The sequence below is a fragment of the Phalaenopsis equestris genome, unplaced genomic scaffold (assembly GCF_001263595.1).
Source record: "Phalaenopsis equestris unplaced genomic scaffold, ASM126359v1 Scaffold234829, whole genome shotgun sequence".
Lineage (NCBI taxonomy): Eukaryota > Viridiplantae > Streptophyta > Magnoliopsida > Asparagales > Orchidaceae > Phalaenopsis > Phalaenopsis equestris.
In genome coordinates this window covers 61986-86011 of record NW_018252732.1, presented here as the reverse complement: position 1 = coordinate 86011, position 24026 = coordinate 61986, and the positions used below count along the sequence as shown (strand labels likewise).

General features: G+C 33.0%; 1 protein-coding gene across 1 annotated transcript in view; it reads right to left on the bottom strand.

Moving 5' to 3' along the window:
• Window positions 1-24026, bottom strand: part of LOC110039020 (uncharacterized PKHD-type hydroxylase At1g22950) — a 66297-nt gene that overhangs the window by 1531 nt on the left and 40740 nt on the right. Inside the window, exons 7-8 of the mRNA XM_020743960.1 lie at window positions 19715-19839; window positions 8381-8499 (exon numbers count right to left, since the gene is read on the bottom strand). Of these exons, the coding sequence (XP_020599619.1) occupies window positions 8381-8499; window positions 19715-19839 (244 nt within the window). The remainder of the gene's footprint in view (window positions 1-8380; window positions 8500-19714; window positions 19840-24026) is intronic.

Here is a 24026-nt window from a genome sequence, read left to right as displayed (position 1 = left end):
GGTAAACAATGAACGCAGGGCTATAGACACAGATCGCGTTTTGGCCAGACCATTTTCCTCTGCTGCCCTCGCACTGCTCTCGGTTGCTATGTTCTTCGTTCGCGCGATCGTGCCCTAGCTACCCGAGAAGAAGGCGTAAAGTGGTAAAACAAATAGTGCATCCTCATCTCCTTCCTCTTTTCTTCTTCTTTGTGTTTTCGCACGATCGTGCCCTGTTCTTCTTCTTCTTTGCGTTTTCGGTTGCCCCGTTCTTCGCTCGACCGATCATGCCCTAGCTACCCGAGAAGAAAGCGTATAGTGGTAAAACAAATTCGTGCACGCTCATCTCCTTCCTCTTCTTCTTCTTCTTTGAGTTTTTTGGGTTTCTCCTGTCCCGTCTTGTCCTCCCTCGCCGTGTATTTTTTCCTGTGGGGCAGTATATGGGGTTTCATGGCATTTTGGTGTGATACAACTATTTTTGATTCATGATTACTGTTAGATCCATACGAAAGAGCACCGTTTACATTTTTTTTTTTAGTAAGAAGCAGTTCTTTTAGAGCTTAGTGGTGTGAGATCTTTCAAGTTTTTGAGAAATATGCTCCCACATTTGATCCATAATAATGCCAGAAAATACAACAATTGTGGTTCAAGGTTACTGTGAACACCGTTTAAATTTTTTTGAGTTCTTATAGGGTTTTGAAATTCGGTACTGGTGTTAGCAGTTTCATTTCAATTATTTTTGTTTAATGCAAATCAAAATGAGTGGTCCTTGTATATGCAAATCAAGTTTCATTTCCATTTCTCTCTCATTACTGCAAAAGTGAGTCATCTGCAGACAAGTAGATCTCTGGTGTATTGAGATGCTGATATAACTTAGAAATTAGTTGCAAAACAAAATGAAATGGAAAAATTACATCTTTCCATCTTTTAGTACCACCATGTTATTATTATTATTAGGGTACAAGTATAACAATATTACATTGTATGAGGTGTTGTTAGGAAGGCATTAGGCTATGGAAGATTTGCAGCAAGCTGATGATGTTTGCCAGTTGGATGATGCTATGATTGTTCAATGAAGTATCCTATGGTTGTTCTGTGTTGTGTAACTTGTTGTTTTTCATTATAAGGTTTTAGCAAAGAAATGTGACAAATAGAGTGGATTTGAAGATGAGGAGGTAACTTTAGTTTCTATGTGAGGGGCCTAATTGATTTATGTATTGCAAATGGTTCTATAATGTTGAGTAAACGTGGAGTATTGCTAATTTTGTATCAATGAGGCTAAATTTTGGGCTAAATTTTGATATGCTAAATTTTGATATGAATGAGGTTTCTTAATTTGAATTTGAGATCATATTGGTGTTTGCTAGCTTATGTTGTAGCCAAATGTTGCTAGAAAATACAAAGTTTTTGTATTGCAGTTGATTGTCCTTAGTTATATCAATTTTTTTTCTATTGAAGTTGATTGTCCTACACTGGTACGAAAAGTCTACAGTTATATCATTTTTTTTTTAATTTTAAAAAGCATGCAATACTTGTTGTGAATATGTGATTGTATTACATACATGTCATCTTACCATCCGTTCATGTCACAGTAAAAAATGAGTAAATCTAAAGAGTCCAGATCATCGACTATGTGAGAAAAATAAGCTACTAATATTTTTTTTTGATCTATATCTGAGGGAGGTCGAATTGGGAAATCGACCCACTATTTATTTTAATAAAAAAAGGTTGGCAGAATCTCACGACTAAATTCAAGGAAATAACTGGAATGGATTACGATCGGATGAAACTAAAAACAAATGGGATCAATTAAAAAAAGTATTGGAAACTTTGGAAAGAGCTCAAAAGGAGATCAATTGGATTGTGATAGGATCCACTAAAGCGGACAATTGATGCACCTGAGGAATGGTAAGCAGAAAAGTTAGAGGTAATTAAATCATTATTTCAACGTATTTTCATTTTTCCATCTTTTAGTGCCACCATGTTAGTGCCACCATGTTATTATTATTATTAGGGTATAAGTATAACAATATTACATTGTATGAGGTGTTCTTAGGGAGGCATTAGGCTATGGAAGATTTGCAGCAAGCTGATGATGTTTGCCAGTTGGATGATGCTATGATTGTTCAATGAAGTATCCTATGGTTGCTCTGCGTAGTGTAACTTGTTGTTTTTCATTATAAGGTTTTAGCGAAGAAATGTGACAAATATAGTGGATCTGGAGATGAGGAGGTAACTTTAGTTTCTATGTATCAATGAGGCTAAATTTTGATATGAATGAGGTTTCTTAATTTGAATTTGAGATCATATTGGTGTTTGCTAGCTTATGTTGTAACCAAATTTTGCTAGAAAATACAAAGTTTTTGTATTGCAGTTGATTGTCCTTAGTTATATCAATTTTTTTTCTATTGAAGTTGATTGTCCTACACTGGTACGAAAAGTCTACAGTTATATCATTTTTTTTTTAATTTTAAAAAGCATGCAATACTTGTTGTGAAAATGTGATTATATTACATACACGTCATCTTACCATCCATTCATGTCACATTAAAAAATGAGTAAATCTAAATAGTCCAGATCATCAGCTATGTGGGATAGAGGCTACTAATATTTTTTTTTTATCTATGTCTGAGGAAGGTCGAATTGAGAAACTGACCGATTACTTATTTTAATAAAGAATGTTGGCAGAATCTCACGACTAAATTCAAGGAAATAATTAAAAGGGATTACGATCGGTTGAAATTAAAAACAAATAGGATTAATTAAAAAAAGTACTGGAAACTATGAAAAGAGCTCAAAAGGGATCAACTGGATTGGAATGGGATCCACTAAAGCGAACAATTGATGCACCAGAGGAATGATGGACAGAAAAGTTAAAGGTAATTACATCACTATTTCAACGTATTTTCAGAGTCAAATGTTTTGAATATTGATTACATTTTTCTTGTTGTTACAAGCAGTGTTAGCGACCAAAAAAATCAAATTGACTGGCATTGAACCAGCTTTCGAGGATAAGTTTGTTGGTATGTTTACTAGCGTTATAGCAACAAGAGCTCATTTTTTCACCCCAGGGCCTCACAAACTTAGCACGGGATATGAAGGTCGAGCATATAGGTGATTCAGGAGGTCCCAGTCAAATCCCCGCAGATATCCAATCCACTGGTGGAACAAAGCGTCCCCGACCTGCAAAAAATAAAAAAGGATTTGCATTTGTTAGAGATTCTATTGAGCCCTTGATTGAAACTTGCAAAAATAATTTCAAAATGGTGAAGGACAGCACAAATAATTTTTCTGGACCTGCTTAATAAACTTCGGACCCTTCATGGATTGCATGGTTCATCAAGAACGACAGTTAGAGAGGTGTTGGCAATAACACTTTACATTTTATCCCAGAATGAATCCATTAGAGAAGCTATGGAATTGTTTCAACATTCCTCGGAAAACATAAGTAGATATTTCTCAGTTGGGTTGAATGCGCTAGTGAGTCTGACATGTGAAATAGTCAAGTCAGAGGACCCAACATTCTAGTCCATCCCCACACATGTTGCAAATGACCCTTGATATATGTCGTTCTTTAAGGTGCTTCCCTAATTTAAAGGTCAGTTACTACAATTTTACACATGATTTTCTTATTGATAAATTTGTTCATCACAGTATTGCGTCAGAGCTATTGACGGAACACATGTCGACGCACGTCTTTCTAGCACAGAGAAAGCTGCATACATTGGACGGTACAGATCCCCAATACAAAATGTAATGGCAGTTTGTGATTTCAACATGTGTTTCACCTATGCGATGACTGGATGGGAAAGTAGCGCACACGACAACCGTGTTTTCAAGTTTGCTACTAGCAACAGAAAATATGGTTTCTGTCTAGGTTTAAAGAAAGGCTATGACGTGTTTTACTTTTGACCATCCAAATTTCTATAAATTTTCTAAATACCAGAAAACCTTACCTACTTAGTCACTACTTAGTCGATGTCGGGTATCCTTTACAAAGGGGATATTTGAAACCATATCCAGATACAAAATATCATATACTTGATTTTGAAAGATCGAGCGGAGTTGCATGACACAAGAAAGAAATTTTTAACAAAAGGCGTTCATTCTTGTGTGGTGTGATCGAGAGATCGTTCGTGGTTTGGAAGAAAAAATGAGTTATTTTACGTGATATGTCAACTTATCCATTTCCAAGATAAGTCTAAATTGTAGTGGCCACAATGACAATACACAACTTGATTTGACGACATCATTCCAGGACAGATGTAGAATTTGCCGTTATAGAAGAAGATTTATTGCAAATACCACCTAAGGCATTTGAATACCACGTTGGACGTACCATCCCACAACTCGAACTTGAATCAATAGAATCACACAGCCCAGATGGAGAAGGTGCTTCGGAGAAAGCGGCTTTGAGAGAGCAAATAACAAATGACATAAGCCTAGCCAATTAAACGTTTGTGAATGCTACTTGTTGTGTTTCACTTATGTTTTGAATACGTACTATGTGTGTCGAGCTGCATATCTTTTTAAATGAATTCCTTTTTTTTAGTAACAGACAATATTCAATGGCATGTTTTTTTGTGCTACTCATATGATTTGCAATATTGTATGACATGATTCCATAGTAACTCCATGTTTTGAAGAAGCAGCAGTGAAGTTGCATATCTTTTAAGAATTAATACTATTATTCTTGAAAAGAAGGTTGCATATCTGTGGCATTTTATTTAAGTGCAGTTTTGTACTTGAGTCAATGAGATGCAATTTAATATATGTGAATATCCGTGGGATGGGCAAGCATTTTCCGTGGGATGGTCAAGCATTTTCCGTGAGGGTGCTTTATATTTATTATGTATGAAAATTCATAAGAATTATGTGGTAACGTATATGAAGTCTTTTTGTCATAAATATCAATTGGCTCAAACTTCTGTAGTATACTATGGTTGTGGTATACTGAAGTAGAATTGGTTTCATGTGGGTAATTTTGGCTCAAACTGTATTCATACTTTCTGGATTAAAACTGACATTTATGGAAAATCTCTATATCGAGAATACTGAAGCATGGAATGAAAATTTTGTAAACTTCTCATCTCAGTGTCTGGTATCCTGGGAATTTTTTTTATTTTAGTATGTGCTTGCTTGATATTCTGATAAGGTAAATGCAAGTTTGGTTTGTTGCATTGATATTATGATAAGATAAATGCAAATTTGGTTTTAGAATTGAAATTATATAGATGCTATAGTCCTGTCCCTCTGGGAGTTATATGGATGTTGTATTGGGTACTGTATGGAGATGCTATATTTGCATAGATCATTTCAGCTACGTAGTTGTATTGAGTACTGTATGGAGATGCTATATTTTCCTTTCTCTGTTGCTCTGAAAAAAAAAAGTATCAGTTTTAGTTATTGTTTGGAGCATTTTCTACAGACATCTTCCCGAGCATATCATCAGCATATATTTTCACTCTCTTTTAAAAAAAAAAAAAAAAAACTGTACTCAATCCTTCCTATGCTTTATTCGTTTGATGGTGCATCTCATAATTTGTTAAATACAAATGTAGACCCAAATGAATATTTCTTATTATCTAGCAGCTTGGATGGCTCGATTCTTTAAGGGCAACCGCTGCAATAAATAGCCTATTGGGGGTAGTTACAATGTAAATTAGATCTGTGTAGCTTCACAGGTGAGGTGCAGTTACAATGTACATAAGATCTGTATAAGAAGGAAAAGGGGAACACTGCATACATTTTTTGTGAGAAAAATCAGTTGGCAGTAAATGTATTGTATGAGTAAAGTTGAATTAAGAATTTGTATGCATAAATGTGAATTAAACACTGCATACATTTTCTGCGTACTTTCTTAAGCATTTGTATGAGTAAAGGTATTTGTATGAGTAAAGGTGAATTATTATATAGACTGCTTACCTGGGCAAGCATTTGTTTGGCTGCTATTATATGGTAGCTACTATATGACAACATTTCTATGTCTGCTATTATATGTTGGACTCGTGTCATCAACAGAAAAATTACATGGCTGCTATTATATGTCATCAGCAAAAAAAATTGCAGTTTGTTTCAATTCACATGAAGCTGTTTTATATTCTGGATATATTTGTATATGTAACGGGTGCTGTGTATGTCATTGGTTAGGGCTTCTAATTTCTGTTATCAGCTAGTCTTTAGTTGATGCATATAAGAATAGTCTTGAGTTTATGCTTATATGAACATGCATATAGACTGCTTCACTTATCTGGAATAAATGCATATATGCTGTGAGGGTGTCCATTTTTTTTTTTACATTTTTTTTACACTTATTTGCTAGTTGTTGGTTCGATAAGCATGTGTTTTCATGATTGCTGCCTTGGTTAACTTGCTTGGGGGAAATGTGAATACGTATATAAAATGTTGTATCTTCTCTTCAGAACTCTTGTTAAAATACTCGCTTGGGTGATATTTGCTTGGGGGATATTTGCTAGTTGCTGGTTGGAGATTTTGGTTCTGAGCACATATTACAACTTCAACTCCTCTATTCTATGCTTTCTGAAGCAATCTTTTATTATGTTAGCAAACAATTATTTCTATAAACAGCCAGATTCAAGTATTACGGGTTTTCAAGTATGATGCTACCTGTTTTGAATTTGAGTCATCTTGTAAATTTGCCCTGCAGTGGCTTATGGAGATATAAAAATGAGAATATATTTGGACCATGCTTTCATTGAACATAAAGGGTGTTATTCTCATTGCATCTTGCATGGGTTAGACATTGCACTTCAGGATGATGCTCTTATAACAGTTTCTTTATGTTAACATCTATGGGCTGTTAAAAATAAAGTTTTTAGATTGAATAGAAAGAAGCTTTCAGCTCCGGAAAAAACATAATGAGCTGTAGCAGTGTTGTGCTGGCTTCTCCATACTTCAATAAGTATATTTTCAATATTTCCTCATTTTTTTTACTGATCTATTATCTTTTTATTAACTGTAGGACGATGAGTTCTAGATATTCAGGGAAGTCAGAGCAAGTGATGTGCCGGTGCGGGCTACCGACCTTGCTACTCACGTCATGGCAGCCACATAGCTACGACAGGCAATTTTACAGATGTCCGCGGTGGACACAACGACAGGAGGACTGCACTTTCTTTAGGTGGGCCGACAGTACGTCGCTTTCTATGAAAACCCAACAGGACAGCGCTGCTCGGAGTTCGTCGGTATCACAATTTCAGGACACCTCTCTTGGTTCTAGTGCTTCTATTTCAACGGTATCCCAGACGGACATGTTTGCTCTGGTTTCTAGAGTATCAAGCCAGGCAGCATGGGCCGTGATATGCTGCTACATTTTAAAGTTAACATTATTATTTTTATCCTTGTAATTTTAACATGTTTTTTTTTTGTCTCATGATACTCCATATTAGTATGTGAAAATGTATTTTATTTTTGTATATGTAAATGTGCTTATTTGATGTGATCGGAAATATTTGAGTTATGTAAATGTAACTCAATTTTTTTGTATTTTCTTGTCTTAACATTTGAAATTCAAATTTTGTTGAGAAAATTACAAATTCTACGTGACAGATTGTTCATTTAACCAAAAAAGTCTGCAAATAAGCTGTTTACGAAACACACAAACCAAACAACTAAACAACTTTTCCACAACATGGGCAGAATAGTCATTTATCCAAAATCAGTTGTTTTCCAAACACACAAATCAAACAACAAGACAGTTTATTCGGATCAACTGCTCATCAACAGATTATCAGAATAAGCTACTTATCAGCAGAAACTGGATAAGCTGCAGCTGCCCCAAACAGACCCTAAAAGTACGGTTATTTACATACATACCACTCACTCACCTCTTATGTACTTGCATATCTAACACCTAAATTTTGATTTTTACATTTATACGAGCCAAGTCGTTCATATCACATTAAAAACACCATTATTTTAACATTTACAAAGTGAAATACACCCATTCATGGATAAGGTAGCATATAACGTAAAAATAGAATTTTAGGTGTTAGATATGTAAATGCATAAGAATTGTGTGGTATGCATGCAAATCTTTCATAAAACTAGGTCAAATTCTACTTTTGCACTGAGTCAAGAAGTACAGTGGTTTACTAGTTTCAAACTGATTTATATTACTAAAATAAATAGAAATATAAAAAAAAAACTGATTCGTATTACTCAAAAACTAAAGGATTCAGGGATGCTGCATAGGCATAGAAACTTAGCATATAAATGTAATTCATACTAACTTTTCGTGTATATATTCACTAATTTTTAAAAAATTTAAACGTTTTATTTCATTTGCTCAACGGTAAATGCGGGAGAAGTATAAACAGGACAGCCACTATGGAACATCTATTCTAAGGTAGCGCATGTAAAAGAAACAAGCAATGTTTACCTTCTGCACCACAAAAGCAAATTGATCCGGTAACCGGAAGCTGTGGGATGGGCTCCGTGACGATGACGACCACGATGAAGTACAGCTTGACCAGGGACATGAGAATACTCCAATATTTCCTGCAAATAAACCAGGTTACTAGAATCAAGCACTGTAATTTTCATGATATTCTAAATTCTTTTTGGTGTAATGATATTTTAAATTCCACGACTCGCTTAAAACAATGAATTAAATTAATGACGAGCACGTTAAAATTATGAGAACCAAAACTTAAAAAAGGAAGACCTGTGTTACCAAAAATGTTTACACTTGAAAGTGAAAGCTATCACATATCAGTAAACAATTCACAGAATTTCCAAAAAAAAAAAAAAAAACCATACAAATAATGAAAATTTACGTGCATACCACTTATATCCTATGTATTTACATATCTAACACCTAAACTTAAATTTTTTTATATATTCTAGAATTCAAAAAAGAAATTTATTTCTCGTTACACCTAATACATTACGCTTCATGGCATAGATATAATAATGAAAGAAACAAACTAGGAATCCCTCCAAATATGAAAGGAAAGAAAAATAGGAAATAAAAATAAAAGGAAACACCGTTGGTGGAAAATATTATGTGAGAAGGAAATAAATTATTTCCTAATGCAAATTTGTACTTTCTTACACTCCCCTCAAGTTGGGTTGTATATATTGTGCAAATCAAGTTGGATTTCAATTCATCAAGACTGATCATAATAGTGTTTTGGTAAGAAAATCAACAATCTGAAGTTGTGTGGGAATATAGCTGAGTTGAACAATCTCATTATTAACCTTTTTCTGATATTAAGTATTGGTCAATCTTTAAGTGTTTTGTTCTGTCCTAATGCATAAGATTTTTAATCATACTAATGACTGCTTGCTATCACTGAACATCTTAATTGCGTCTTTTATCTCAACAACAAATTCCTTCAAGAACCTTTGAATCAATATTCTCTCACATATTCCTGGTGCAAGAGCACGATATTTAGAGTATGCACTACTCCAAAAAACAACTTATTATTTTTTGTTTCTCCATGTGACGAACTAGCCCCAAACGTATAAACAGTATACAACGGTTAATTTCTTATCAGCTACCTCTACTGTCCAACTAGCTTCTGTGAAAACCTCAATCTAATGATTTTCAGTTCTTTCGAAGAGCAAACCATATCCAAGGGTTATCTACAAGTATCTTAAGATTATGTTCATTACTTCCAAATGATCTTCATTTGGATTATTCATGTGTTAGCTTACTATATTGTCTGAGTATGTAATATCATGTATTGTTTGATGGTTAAGAAAAGTAATTTAACCAAAAGTCTTTCATATCTTCATTTGTCAATTGGACTATTTTCTTCACTTTTGTTTAGCCTTTTGTTGGAATCCATACTTGTTTCAGTAAATTTACGCCTAAACATGCTAGTTTAGTTTAACAGGTCTCTTCCCTCCTTAGAAAGATATACTTCCTTTGGGATATGACAATTCCCTCCTTAGACGACATCTCTTCCATTCCCAAAAAATATTGGAGATTCCTAAGGTTTTTTATCTCAAATTCTATTTCAAGCATCTTTTCAAGTCGGATAATTTCCTTTGTGAATCATCACCTAAAGAGATAATATCATCTACATATACTATGAGAATAACAATTTTGCTTATAGTATTGGATTTAACAAATAGTGTATGATCAGCTTGACATTGATGACATCTATTTGTAATCAATATTTTAACATACATATCAAACCAAGTACGAGGAGATTGCTTCAAGCCATATAATAGCTTCTTCAACTTACAAAGCTTGACCTATTTTCCAAGCCCAGAGGTACAGTCATGTAGACTTGTACATCAAGTTTGGCAACAGATGCAAATATTTTTTGGTAGTTAATCTCGTATGATTGCATGATGCGCTTGGCAACCAATTTGGCTTTGAATCTCTTTACACTTCCATCTCCTTTGTCTTTGGTCGTGAATATCATCCATTTGAAACCTACAAGATTTTTTCATGAGGTAACTCTTTAAGTGTCCATATGTTATTCTTCTCTAAATCCCAGATTTATTCCTCCAATGCCGGTTTTCAAGCTGGAACTTTTAGAGCTTCTTGGATAGAGTTGGGAACCTGCACGATATTAATGTTTGTCTAAAAGCCCGTAACATGATAGCAACTTCCCATAAGCTTCATATCTTTCAATTGGATGACCATTGCACTCTTGGATACCTTTAGTATGTGCAATTGGTTTATTAGAATCATAACCATCAGTGCAAGGGAGTCGTGAGTTAAGGAATTCATACCATTATGATTATCTGGAGGACATTGCTTTGGCTCTTAATAGTCCCGGGTCTACATAATATCCTCTAAATGCTCAATGGTCTTTTTTCTTCTGATGTAGATAAAATTCCTGATTATTGGTGTCATGCTGAGGTGGAGAAAAGACAATTGAAAAAGGTTCTGTGACACGGTTTGGTTCTTTAAGTGGAGCTGGTTGAGGGATAATTAGGTTTAGTTAAAAAAAAATGGTCTAAATATCTTGGAAAAAATCTCAAATATAATATTCCCTTGAATCTTTCCCGGAATTTCAGATTTGAGAAAATAAGATTGATTGTCAAAGAGTGTGATATCCATGGAGTTCTATATTTTTCTAGTGGTTGGACGATAGCATTTGTACCTTTTTTGATCTGAGAAGTAATAAAAAAAGATGCATCTGAGAGACCTAAAACCAAGTTTTGTGTGGTATTGTTGATGGATGTGAACAAAGACAATACAACTAAAAATCTTTAATAATAAGTTAGAAGTGTAATAACCATGTAAAAAGAAAATAAAATAGAATTAAAAAAATGATATGTGTTGTTCGAATGAGACATAATGCTTGCAGGAAACAAAACGACGAATATTTTCTCTTGTTTCATTCTACTGAACACAAAGGAAACATAGGGATTGAGAGCAACGGAGAAGAAAGGAGAAAGTAGCAATGTCACTAAGAGGAAGCTGAACCCTAACCAAGCAATTTCAGCAGTACAAGCCAAACAAGCAAGCAAGCAAGCCATGTGAGTAGATGAAAAGTAAGAGAAAGAAGAGGTAGGATCTTGCTTTCAAGTGGAAGGAGACATCATCGAGCAAGCCAGCCCTTGACGAGGCGACAACATAGCGATCAAAACCAAAGGAGACACCGTTGAGCAAGTAAAGACGAAGAAGCAACATTCGTAGTTACCAAGCTGAAGAGATTGTGGCCGAAGGAAGAAGGGAGGAGAAGAGGGGCTTTGCTTGCGATAAGACCAATTGAAGAGGTTAAGTGCTTTCCTAGTGTAAGGAAGGAGGACGCCACATGTGGGTTGTGCCAGAGAAGAGGAAGAATGAGCCCTTACTCGAGTCATGCCTTTGATAAGATAAGCGCTATGGGTTTTATGTTTTAATTTTTATTAGTTATTTAATTCATTTAATGGATTTTTATTAATTTATATTAAGTATTACTCATTAAAACTGGTAGATCAATCGAATTAAAAACTTGGGAGCGATCGTGATTAAGTGGTGAGTTTGAACTAATGAGATTAAGTGGTGAGTTTGAACTAGTTAATTTTTTAAGCAAACACTATAAAGTAATTTGATATAAATTGGGAATAATAGATTAAGTATTATTATAAAAAAAATTGAATTTTAATAATGACTCAAATTTATTACAGATTAACCTTCATGTTATAGAGTTATAAATTAATTGATAAAAAAATTTTAAGTACTATTAAAAATTAAAATAATTAAATTGTGACATAATACTTAATATTAAGATAACAATAAGTAAATATACTATTTGAAGCAATATATTTAAGGGTTTAAAATAAAATAATGAATTATAAAAGTAAAATACAGACAAATTACTTACAAATAGTAAGATTTAAACCATTATAAATTAATAAGAATACTTTGCATATTTTATTATAAGTTTTCTACTGAAGGAAAACATATAAAAAATACAGGCAAAGGAATCTTCTAAGCATTGAGGCGAGTACTATACTCTTAAATTATAATAGTATTTTTTATCTCGTATAAAATAATCGTATGAATTGTTAATGATTCCTGATTAATGCATTATTATTCCTCTATTTTAAAATTTTATCGATCATTCCGATATGAATATTTATAGTCTCCCATTATGAAAAATTTTATGCATTATAGTATTAAATATTACATATTAAATGACATGAAAACATGAATGTTATGGCCAATATAAAGTGATTGTTTCTGTATGTTTAACTATGATGGAGTTCACTCATTTATGATATTAGCAGTGAAATGCTAAAATACACATTAACGTAAATGAAAAATTATCTTGATATTGATATATCTTCATTGATACAAGTTTAGAGAGTATTTTTGTGACGGTTGTATACAGATTGAAAAGATATTGATATGTAAATGACATAATAAGACATAGTTAATGTTTAGAGCCACTTTGAATATCATTGATAGTAAAAACATTCAGATGTTTTTAGATTGGTTTACATAAAGTTTAACTGACAATCATGTTATTTTCCTTTCATTGTGTTACTATAGTTTAAGAGTTCAAGCATTCATTAGCTTTGGTTAGCTCACTATTTTTTTAATCTAACAATTTATGTTTAATTATCTGATTAAAAGATGAATAATAGAGAAAGAAATATTCATAGTGGATGTGAACAATCATAAATAAGATAAATTTAATTACACTAATTTAATTTACTTTCTTTGGTGACTCTTTCAATTCAATTGGATTATAAATTGTTAGTTACAAAAAATTTAATTCCACCGTTCGACTCTTTGTTCCCACTTTGATTAATTTCAAACCTTGAGTTGGGTAGTGATAAGAAAAAGAGCAGATATGGGTAAAATTCCATAAGAATGTTACAATGAACTTTATGTTATCGGACTCGACTAGACATCTTATTGATGAGGTAAGTGACTGTGAGAATCACTTCATCCAAAAATGTTCAGGCACAAGATTAAATAATATAATGGCACGGGCCACCTCAAGCGCATATTTTTCCTTTCAACAACCCTACTTTGTTGAGCATCCACATAAAAGCTTAAATGGGTAATATTACACTTGTATATATAAGGACTAGGATGTAAAAAAATATTATTTAGTATTATCAATTTCAAGAATTTAAATTTTGCTTTGAAATTGAGTGAGGATTATAAAATAAAATAATTTAAATATGGTTTTTGTTTCAATTTTTTCTTCCATAAAAAATATACATATTGTTCTTATGTGATCATCTATAAATGAAACAAATCATCGACCCCATCTATGTTGTTTGCTTATGAGGATCCGCATAGAATTAAATAAAAAGGATGTGAAAATTTGTATTGTAATTTAGAGTATACATGTCTGTATGTTTTGCAACTTTCACATTGATAAAAATTAGATTTTTTGTTAAGTACATGTGAAAACATCTTTTTTCAAACACGCAAAATTTGGATGACCAAGACGATAGTGACTCAACATGGCTTGACTCAACTAAAACTACATTGACAACATTTAAATTGAACTAAAAAATACAACTTAAGGGATGACACTGCCAACCAATAAAGTTATTTTCTTTGAGCAAGTACAGACCTTCAGGTATCTCAGCACTGCCAATCACCTTTCCTAAATTCACAGCCTGAAACTCATAATAATTGAATAAAATTTAATCATATTTTAAGTCACGAGTAAGTTTGATGAGTAAGAGTAAGTTGTAGTTTAATTTTGGAACATAAAGAACAGAGTAGAAATGAAAATCCTTTGTCAATTTGGCTAGTCCAACTTCTACTGCTTGTGAGAATGAACCATCAGCTATTCAAACTATACATTGACTGATACATAGATTATAAATTTTGAAAACGTTAATGTCACCTGTCATAGGTCTGAGATTCCAAAGTCAACTATCCAAAGTTTTAATTTATTGTTTTGGATACTAAAAGCATGAGATAAGATACCATTGTGTGCTAACAGGCAGATATGTTGCTTGGCAGAGGATTATGATGTTTTTCCAGAACTGGAACTATTATTAAACATTTTTTTGCGATACCTCAATTCAATTCTTGATGAATAGACTGAATTCTGAATTGTTGTTAATTGTGACATCAACATTTGTTTGATTCTCCCAATCATATCTTCCATCAGACGACTTCCAATTTGCATGTTTGCTATGTAATTTCTAAAATTTTACCATCACATGACCATGTTTCTTACAATGATCACACAAAGGACTTCATCTCTTAGGCTTGTAATTTTTGAAAATGTTAATGCCACCTGTCATATGTCTGAGATTCCAGAGTCAACTATCCAAAGTTTTAAGTTATTGTTTGGATACTAAAAGCATGAGATAAGATACCATGGTGAGCTAACAAGCTGATAGGTTGCTCGACAGAGGATTATGATGCTTGTCCAGAACTGGAACTATTACTAAACATTTTTTTGCGATACCTCAATTTACTCTTTGATGAACAGATTGAATTTTGAATTGTTGTTAATTATGACATCAGCATTTGTTTGATTCTTCCTATCATATCTTCAATTAGATGACTTCTAATTTGCATGTTTATTGTGTAATTTCTAAAATTTTACCATCACATGACCATGTTGCTTATAATGATCGCACCAAGCTCGTCATTTCTTAGGCTTGTTATTATGAGAGGAATTTTGAGTGTATAATGTTGGTCCTTCAACCGATAGTATTGTGTGATTTTCTATCATCATCGGCTTATTTTTGCTCTCCTCCCTTATGCAAAATGCCTCCCAAGTGGTAGGGATGCATGGGTTTGATTACCATGATTCTCCCCTTTGCCTTCATGCAAGTTTTTTATAAGGCATATTCATTGGGGCATTTCTAAGAGCTAACAACGCATGAGAGTGTTGAAATATTGAGTAACACTCAAGTTTATTTGTCATAGATCATGTAATTTGGTTTTAATCTCAAAAAACTCATGAGGAGATTTTAGTGTTAGAGAAGGTTTTACGTACAACCTCTCATATCTCTTTGGTTGTTTAATAGAGTAGTAAACTTTATTCAATTTTTGTGGTCATGAAATTTATTAACCATGGCATAACCATACGATCTTCAATTTTTCAGGCCTGATATTTAGAATTAGTCATTTTTGGAGCTAGAATTTCTCCTGTAAGGTGTCTGTCTTTTTCTCTGCCACAAATATACATGAAAAACAGATTGGGATCATTGAAGAAAACTATGGTCATGCAGATTATGATTTGTGACTATTTAATAGAAATTTTCAGGTATGATAGAGATTGAAGACGTCGGCTCAAATCTGGAAGTTACTTCTGAAGAAGATTGTGAGGTCATGCCATGTTTGGCCATGATAAGATTGTGAAGCCCGATTGAAGAAGACTTGTTTTTCAGACAAAAGCGAGAAGACCCTTAGTTTGACTGCTTGGATAGACAGGCAAATAGGAACTACATAGAGATACACAACTCTCAATTACCACGAGTTCAACAAAAGGCAAGAGATATTCTAGTCGTTTGTAAGCGGCGATCGTGAGGGAACAACTAGGGCAAGCCGAATCGATCATGTTGCCTTAGCAAACCGTAGTGAAGTGAAGAGGGAAGAGTTCTGAGATAAGCTCGAGTTGTTCAAAGCGCCGAGTGGAATAGACGAATATAAAGGGGTGTTTTGTTCGAATTGAACATCTGAATAACGTGTCTGTGAGAAGACGACACAACAATCTCAAGAAAAAGAAATGGACCATGACTAAAATGCCTTTGATAGCGTGATCGAGGTAGACAATCTGCATAGCGTGATCAAGGTAGACAATCTGCCCCGCATGATGGAAGCTGCTCGTGCTTACGCGAGAGACGGAGCCATTGTTCGAATTAAGGCTTCTGCTATGTGTGTGTACGAATGAGACTGAGTTGTAGCTTTAATACCATATAGAATTCAACAAGAATTTATTCTCGACACCTAATGCATTATACTTCACTACATATAATAATAATGAAGGAAACTAAATTGTAATCCCTCTAAACAAAGAAGAAAATAATAGAAAATATAAATAAAAGGAAATATCATTAGTGGAATATATTCTGAGAGAATAAAATAAACTTCTTCCTTATGCGAATTTGCACTTTCCTACATATATTCCACCTTTCCATGAATGAAAAGGTGTATTTCACTTTTTAAAAGTTAAAATTGTGGTCAGGTTGCTATAAATATAAAATGTAAAGTTTTGGTGTTAGATATGTAAATACAGAAGAATTAGGTGTTATGTATGTCAATGCCCCAACAACTAAATGTGGTTTGTTGAGTCATATCTTGCAATCGGCAAGTCTTACGGTAAAATTTATCCTGTAATTTTTAGCTAAGTTTTACACATTAGAAACAATAGAAAAAACTGAATCAACTGTACTTTTCAAGCATATGACAAAACATCGACTTTAACTTGGTTGCAAAGCTAGAAAATAAGAAATAGTTTTCAATAATAATAATAATAATAAATGTTGAACAAGGGAGAAGAGAATACCTCAAGTTGGACCAAAACTAAAAAGGAACCATAGTGTTAGATATTTTGAATTGTATTTTTCGCCTAAACACCTGCCAAATGTGACGATAATAATATTTGAGATAATAATTTTATATAGACTTCATTCCATGAGATGTTTCGATCTAAAAGTGGATTCTAAATTCAGGATTTGTGATAAATAACAAATGAAGCCAATGAAATTTCCTTCTATGGCACAAACATCAGAAAAACACCTAAAAACTCATCTAGTTTACACACAACTTAAACTAGTAGAGGCATTTTATTTATTCTACGTTATAAAAAATGGCACATGCCAATGGTAAAATCCTGATTTTGACAGTTAATAAAACAATTATAAGATTTATTTATTTATTCCTGTACTATTTTGGAGAGAACTAAGCTAATAATTGTTTGAAGTGTGTGCTACAAATTGCCCTGGTGTAGAAAAACCAAAATTCTAAATGAAGGAGGTACACTAATCAGATGCATTTCAAGACCATTTTAGTAGTTGCTAGAGTTTGAAGAAGGCCTCCCAAAACCAAGGAAAAACTATGCACAGAGTATATTGCTAAAAATATATCATTGTATTGAAATATATAGTTACACAGAGCACGACTTGACATCTATCCATACTCTTGATAGGTAGATGACTTAAATTTGGAATTGCATCCAATTTGTTGAGTGTTTTGTTCGTAGGGGTATGTATCATTATGGTTTGATACTATTGAATATTCTTTTATCGTTTAGGTACACTAATCAGCGATTGTGATAGGTGTTAAGAAACATAATTGTGAACTTGCTCTTGACCTCCTCAGTAATTATGGGTAAGATAATTTTTACTGAGTTGTTGTTTGATTATCCCTTTATTATTATTTTAAGATGATGATGTATCTGTGATTGGAGAATCATACAAGAGTAGCATAATATAGGAGTTGTAAAGTAACTTTAATAATTTAGTTTTCCAGCAGTGTTTCTTTTACTATTATTTAGAAGCAATCCCATATGTTGTATTGATTATAGTTTCTAATGTGAACAACAATATGCATAATCAAATTTATTACTTGTTAATAACAGTCTCCCCAAATATGTAAACCTCACACTACAATTTTCAACTTTCAGAAAAGCACAATTTGGTTTCAAATTTTTAGGAAGGAACAAGTTTTTCAGCATTCCAAGAAATAGGACCATGATTTAAAATTTCGTTCATGCCTCGAGGTGTTCCCCACAATGAGGTGTCTAGAAGTTGAGTCAGAGACCAAGGCTTTTATGGTATGAGTGAGGCTTGCACTTTTTATGTTTGAGGCAACATCTCAACTTAATACCTAGTAAAAAATATATATAATATGATATACCAATTACAACTTGCATATCAGTTTAAAATCTTCAGTTAGAACTGTAAGAGTTGTGAGAGAGAGAGAGAGAGAGAGGCTTCAGGTGTTGCAACTCAACAACTGGTGAGCAAAGAGTTTGCAAGTGTCAGGAAGCTCAAAAAGGAGTTGAGGATGGAAACTGTATCCGAGAGGTTGACAACAAGTTAGGAGATATACTACTGCATGCAGCTGCAATGGGGAAAATAGTTCTAGTGTCATATTTAAATTTTAAAAGAGTGCTTACCTTGAATCTTTCTTCACAATTTCATTTTATATTAAGATTTATTAATAAGATTTTCTTTCTTTTTTTTCTTATTGCATGATTTTCTGATTTATAATGACAACTAAATTAATCTATTCATTGTTTATGACATATTTATGAATTTATTTAATTATAGCACTTTTTAATTATGTTTATTCGAGGCATATGCCTCAATCCCCTCAATGCTTACGCCCAAAGTAAAACACCTCAATTCTTGATTTATCTTAAATGATCAAAATTCTTATGCAACAAAGTATTTGCTATTCCTATCTTCGATAGGAAAGTATGTCCTTTAATTGAAAATTCGTATTCATTGCTCACCAAAACATCGCTAAAACTTGGCATAAGAAAGTTATGCAAAGAAGGTTGATATTGACCCAATCTACATGAATGATCAGATAGATTTTGCCTAGCCCACCCATTTTATAGTCTGGCATCCTAAATTATATAGACTTTCTAGTGACCCATCCAGCTTGTGAAGAATAACGTATTTTGTACAAGCCATACATACTAAATCAACAATCGGGTTGAATCATCCAAATGCAAACGGAATTGACATGATTGCTCAAGTCAAGCAGGTTCATGGACAAATGCCTAATTCTTTTCCAGTCACTAAAATCAGTCAGATAGGTAACCAAATCCCAAGTCCGGTCATGGCACCACCTATGCAGTTCCACAAACCAAAAAGTAAGGTCCAATCAACATCAGTCCCATCAAAGCCCTGACTGAATCAATTAACTCATGACCCATCCTGTAAAACTTGAATTTTATCAAAAAAAAAAAAAAAATCACAGTAGATATTAACAAAAGCTGAAAGATAAGAGGGTTGGATTCAAAATCATAAAGGGTTACATTGTAATTTGACAAATATCCCAAAACAACAAATGATATTAACAGCTAAAATAAACCAAAGTTAGAATTCTATAAATTGAAGTTCAAAGTGACTTTTGTGGAAGAAAAGAGAAATGTGGCTTCTGCAGAGGTGGTGACTACAAATACCCTTGTATAGATGATTTACATAAGATATGTATAGATAATTTCCATAAGAAAAAATGATTTCTTCAATTATGCTTGTTTCCAAATGAGTTGTCCTTTAGCAATTGTGTTGGTATAATGATCAGGAAAATCCAATTATTGAATATATTACGTTACGAAGGTGAAAAATAGAACAATAAATCGTGTAATCAGTAAACCTCAGGTTGGGTTTCTGAGTTGACATGCTGGTCACATCTGACACCTCGAAAAAATAATTCTCCACCAGAAAATTGCTTGCCCAAGCAAACATTTAAAGTAACTTCTGAATCATCTACATGGAAATCTGCAATGAAGTGAATGGTTCAGAAAGAACAGTTTGCATATCCAGGCAGCTAGCTTTGGCTAACAAGAAAGAAATAATGGAAAATACTTAAATAAATAGAGTAATAGAGAATACTTTATTAAATATGAGAATAGAGTAATAAATAAAAGAGAATTTCATTTAAATTTCTTATTCCTAAAATACCCTCAAAGTTAATGGTTGGTGTTAACTTTAACCATGAAATTCAACATAGGGACAAATTTGAATTAATTTTTAATATTCAGGGGCTAAAGTGACGCACTTTAAAACTCCAGGACTAAATTGGTCATTTGCAAATGGTCAGAAGACTATTTTGAGCTTTTGCTCTTCATTAAGATAATAATTGAGCTTTACAATCCCTCATCAAGTTTAAATTGTGTGTCTCCATCACATAATCTGAAAACCAACACAGGAAAGAAAATTAAAGAAAAAATTATACATGTTCGCTTCAAAAATTGAGATATCATCATTGTTAGTAATGCAAGGTCTATCATATCAATCTTTTGGAGTTTCAATCTTTATGCCAGAAGAGAGTTGGAGAATGTAATTTGATCGGTTGAGGCTGTTTGAGTCCGTATTTGACTTGCAAAAATTCCAAAACAAGCCTACAATTAGTTGATTGAGGCATTCTATGTCTTGTTAATTTGAATTTTAAATGAGATTTGCAAGAATGGTGCATACTGATATATTAATAATAAAAAAACAAAAAAATTTATGCATATCAAGTATATTGTTGAAGTAATAAAGCAGGTAACCTAGAAGCACCTACACGAATACAAAAAACATATCATAACATTTTTTCTATGTTGTTGAATTGAATTTTTCACTGCCATTGCCGGTCCAAAGCCCGGATGTGAAAAATGGAGAGTTCTGTTAGGTAGTCGACAACCAACGTAAAACTTATCGAAAAAATCATGACATGAATCCTTTTAATCATTGTGTAAGTGTTAGGGAGCCCCCAAGAAGTGGCACATTTTATGGTCTGAATATAGTGAAAAGTGTACAAGGGTCGCTACACCGGGGCCCGGGTGTAGTGTTAAGAAAGCAAGGGTTCCCACATTACGGATGTATGCGGGTAAAGAAGTTATCCATGAAACTAATATTAGGATAGGATCTTGGAATATATACACTCTCACTGGTAAATTAATGGAATTAGTTCATATAATGATCCATAGAAAGATAAATATCTTATGTGTTCAAGAAACTAAATGGGTTGGAGAAAACGCTAAAGAGATTGATAACTTAGGTTTTAAACTTTGGTATTCAGGTAAGAGTCGAACTAGAAATGGTGTAGGTGCAATTATAAATAAGAGTTTGAAAGATAATGTTGTAAAAATTAATAGAGTTGAAGATAAAATTATAGCCCTTAAGATTATTGTTTATACTAAGATTTTTAATATTTTAAGTGCTTATTTAGATATAGGTTCTAAAGATAAATTCTTTTAGAATGACTTAGAAGACTTAATACAAATGATACCTGTTGAAGACAGAATTTTTATTGGAGGAGATTTAAATGGATATGTTGGTGGAGTGGTAAAAAATTTTAGAAATATTCATGATGGCTATGATTTTGGAGTTATTAATGATGATGATAGAGCTATATTAAATTTTACTTTAGAGTATGATTTTGTTATTGCTAATAAGAAACGAGCATATTATTACTCATAAGAATGTATCTAATAAAACACAAATTGATTATTTTCTTATGAGAAGAAGAGATCGTCGAGAATGTAAAGATTATAAGAACATTCCAAGTGAGGATTTAAGCACTCAACATCGATTATTAGTTCAAGATTTTAAGATGAAGAGTTGTAAAATAAAGATTACTATGAATCATCGTCGCAGAATTAGATGAAGGTACTTAAAAGACACAAATAAAATTGACACAAATAAAATTATTTTTATCAAATAAAATTATTTTTATAGTAAAATTCAAGATTTTAAAATTTGGGATGTTCATGAAGAAGCAAATTCTATGTGGAATAAAGTAACAAACACTATTAAACAAGTTGCAAAAGTTGTACTTGGAGAATATAAAAAAAAATTCTATAAATAAAAATAGTTGGTGGTAAAATAATAATGTGCAAGAAAAGATAAAATATAAGAAGTTATGTTATAAAAATTAGTTTAAATGTAAAACCTTAGAGAACTGAGAAAAATATCAAACGGCCAATACGGAGTCTAAGTGAACAATATGTGATGCTAAAAATTCTATTTTTAGTGATATTTATAATAGATTAGTTATCAATGAAATTGAAAAATATATGTATAAACTAGCTAAACAAAGAGAAAAGAAAAGTAAATATTTAACTCAAGTAAAGTGTATTAAAGATGAAAATTAAAAATTATTTTCTTAGAAAAAGATATTCAGTATAGGTGGGTGAGTTATTTTGATAAAAATTTTAATGAAGTTTCGAAAAATACAATCGACCTTAGTGATCTTAATATCATTAATAATAATAAAGTATTCAATTTTTACCGTCGCATTAATAAAAAAGAAGTTGAGGAGGCTTTAAAGAAAATAAAGGGTGAAAAGTGTGTAGGACCTGATGATATCCCAATTGAAATGTGGAAATATTTAGGAGATTTGAGTGTTTTATAGGAGATTAGAAGTTTCTTGGCTTACTAAGGTCTTTAGTATTATTTTAAAAACTAAAAAGATGCCTGAGGAGTGGATGAAGAGCATTTTGGTCCCCAATTTTAAGAATAAAAGGGATGCACAGGAGTGTGCAAATTATAGAGGAATTACGTTGATGTGTCATACTTTAAAATTATTTGAGAGGGTAATTGAGCATAGGTTAAGACGTATTACAAAAGATTTCTCATAATCAATTTGGATTTATGTCGGGCAAGTCTATTATGGAAGCTATACATTTATTGAGAGGTTTGATGGAGAAGTTCAGAGATAATGAGGATCTACATATGATTTTTATTGATTTAGAAAATGCTTACGATAAGGTTCCAAGAGATATCCTTTGGAGAGTTCTTGAGATGAAAGATGTTGATATGACTTATATTCAAGCCAATAAAGATATGTATACAAGAGTTGTTACTTGTGATCGAATAGAAGGAGGATTGACCAAAGTTTTTCATATTTTTGTTGGTTTACATCAAGGATCGGCTTTAAGCACATATCTTTTTTCTTTAGTTATGAATGGTCTTACTGAACACTTATAGGAGGATGCATCTTAGTGTACACTTTTTGCTGATGATATCCTTCTCGTGGATAAGACGAGAGAAAAAGCTCAAGAAAAACTTGCATTATGGAGGTCTACCTTGGAGTCTAAAGGCCTTCGTTTGTGTAGAACTAAACCTGAATACAAGGAATGTAATTTTAGTATTAGTGGCTCTAGTGACAGAAATGGAACTATGGGTGATCAAATTATTAAAAAGTGTGAAAGCTTTAGAAATTTCAGGTCTATTGTTCAAAGTGATGGTGATATTGATGGGGATGTTATTAGTAGAATTCAAGTTGGTTGGTTTAAGTGGATGAATGCTTTGGGCCTATTGTGTGATAGAAAGGTATCACTTAGACTGAAAGGAAAATTTTATAAGACGGTGGTGAGACCTGCCATGCTCTTTGGTGATGAATGTTCGCCTTTAAAAGATAAGCATAAAACTAAGTTAAGTGTTGCCGAGATGAGAATGATTAGGTGGATGAGTAGCTTTACACTTAGAGACAAAATGTGAAATGAATATATCCGTGAGAGGGTTGGTGTAGCTTCAGTGACGGACAAAATTTGAAAGAGTCGTCTTAGATGGTTTGGTCAAATTAAACGTCGATCATCTGATGATCCAATTAGAAGAGTAGATGTTTTAGATTCGACTTAGATTAAGAAAGACAGAGGTAGACCTAGGAAGACTTGGGCATATTGTATATAAAATGATCTTAATTTATTAGAATTAAATGAAAATATGACTCTAAATAGGATGCAATGAAGAAAAAGGCTTCATGTAGCCGACCCCACTTAGGCCCCGTTTGGGACAGCTTAAATGTGCGGCGGCGTTTTTGAAACCGCCGCCGTAGCGTTTGGAAATCACGTCTCCCCTGCGTTTTTGAGAACAGCTTTTTTTATTTATGTTACACGCGGATCGCGGGTATATCCCCGCGATTCGCGTTTCGGCTCCAAATTTCCCTTCTGCTACCCTCAACCCCGCAGCCGCCCCTC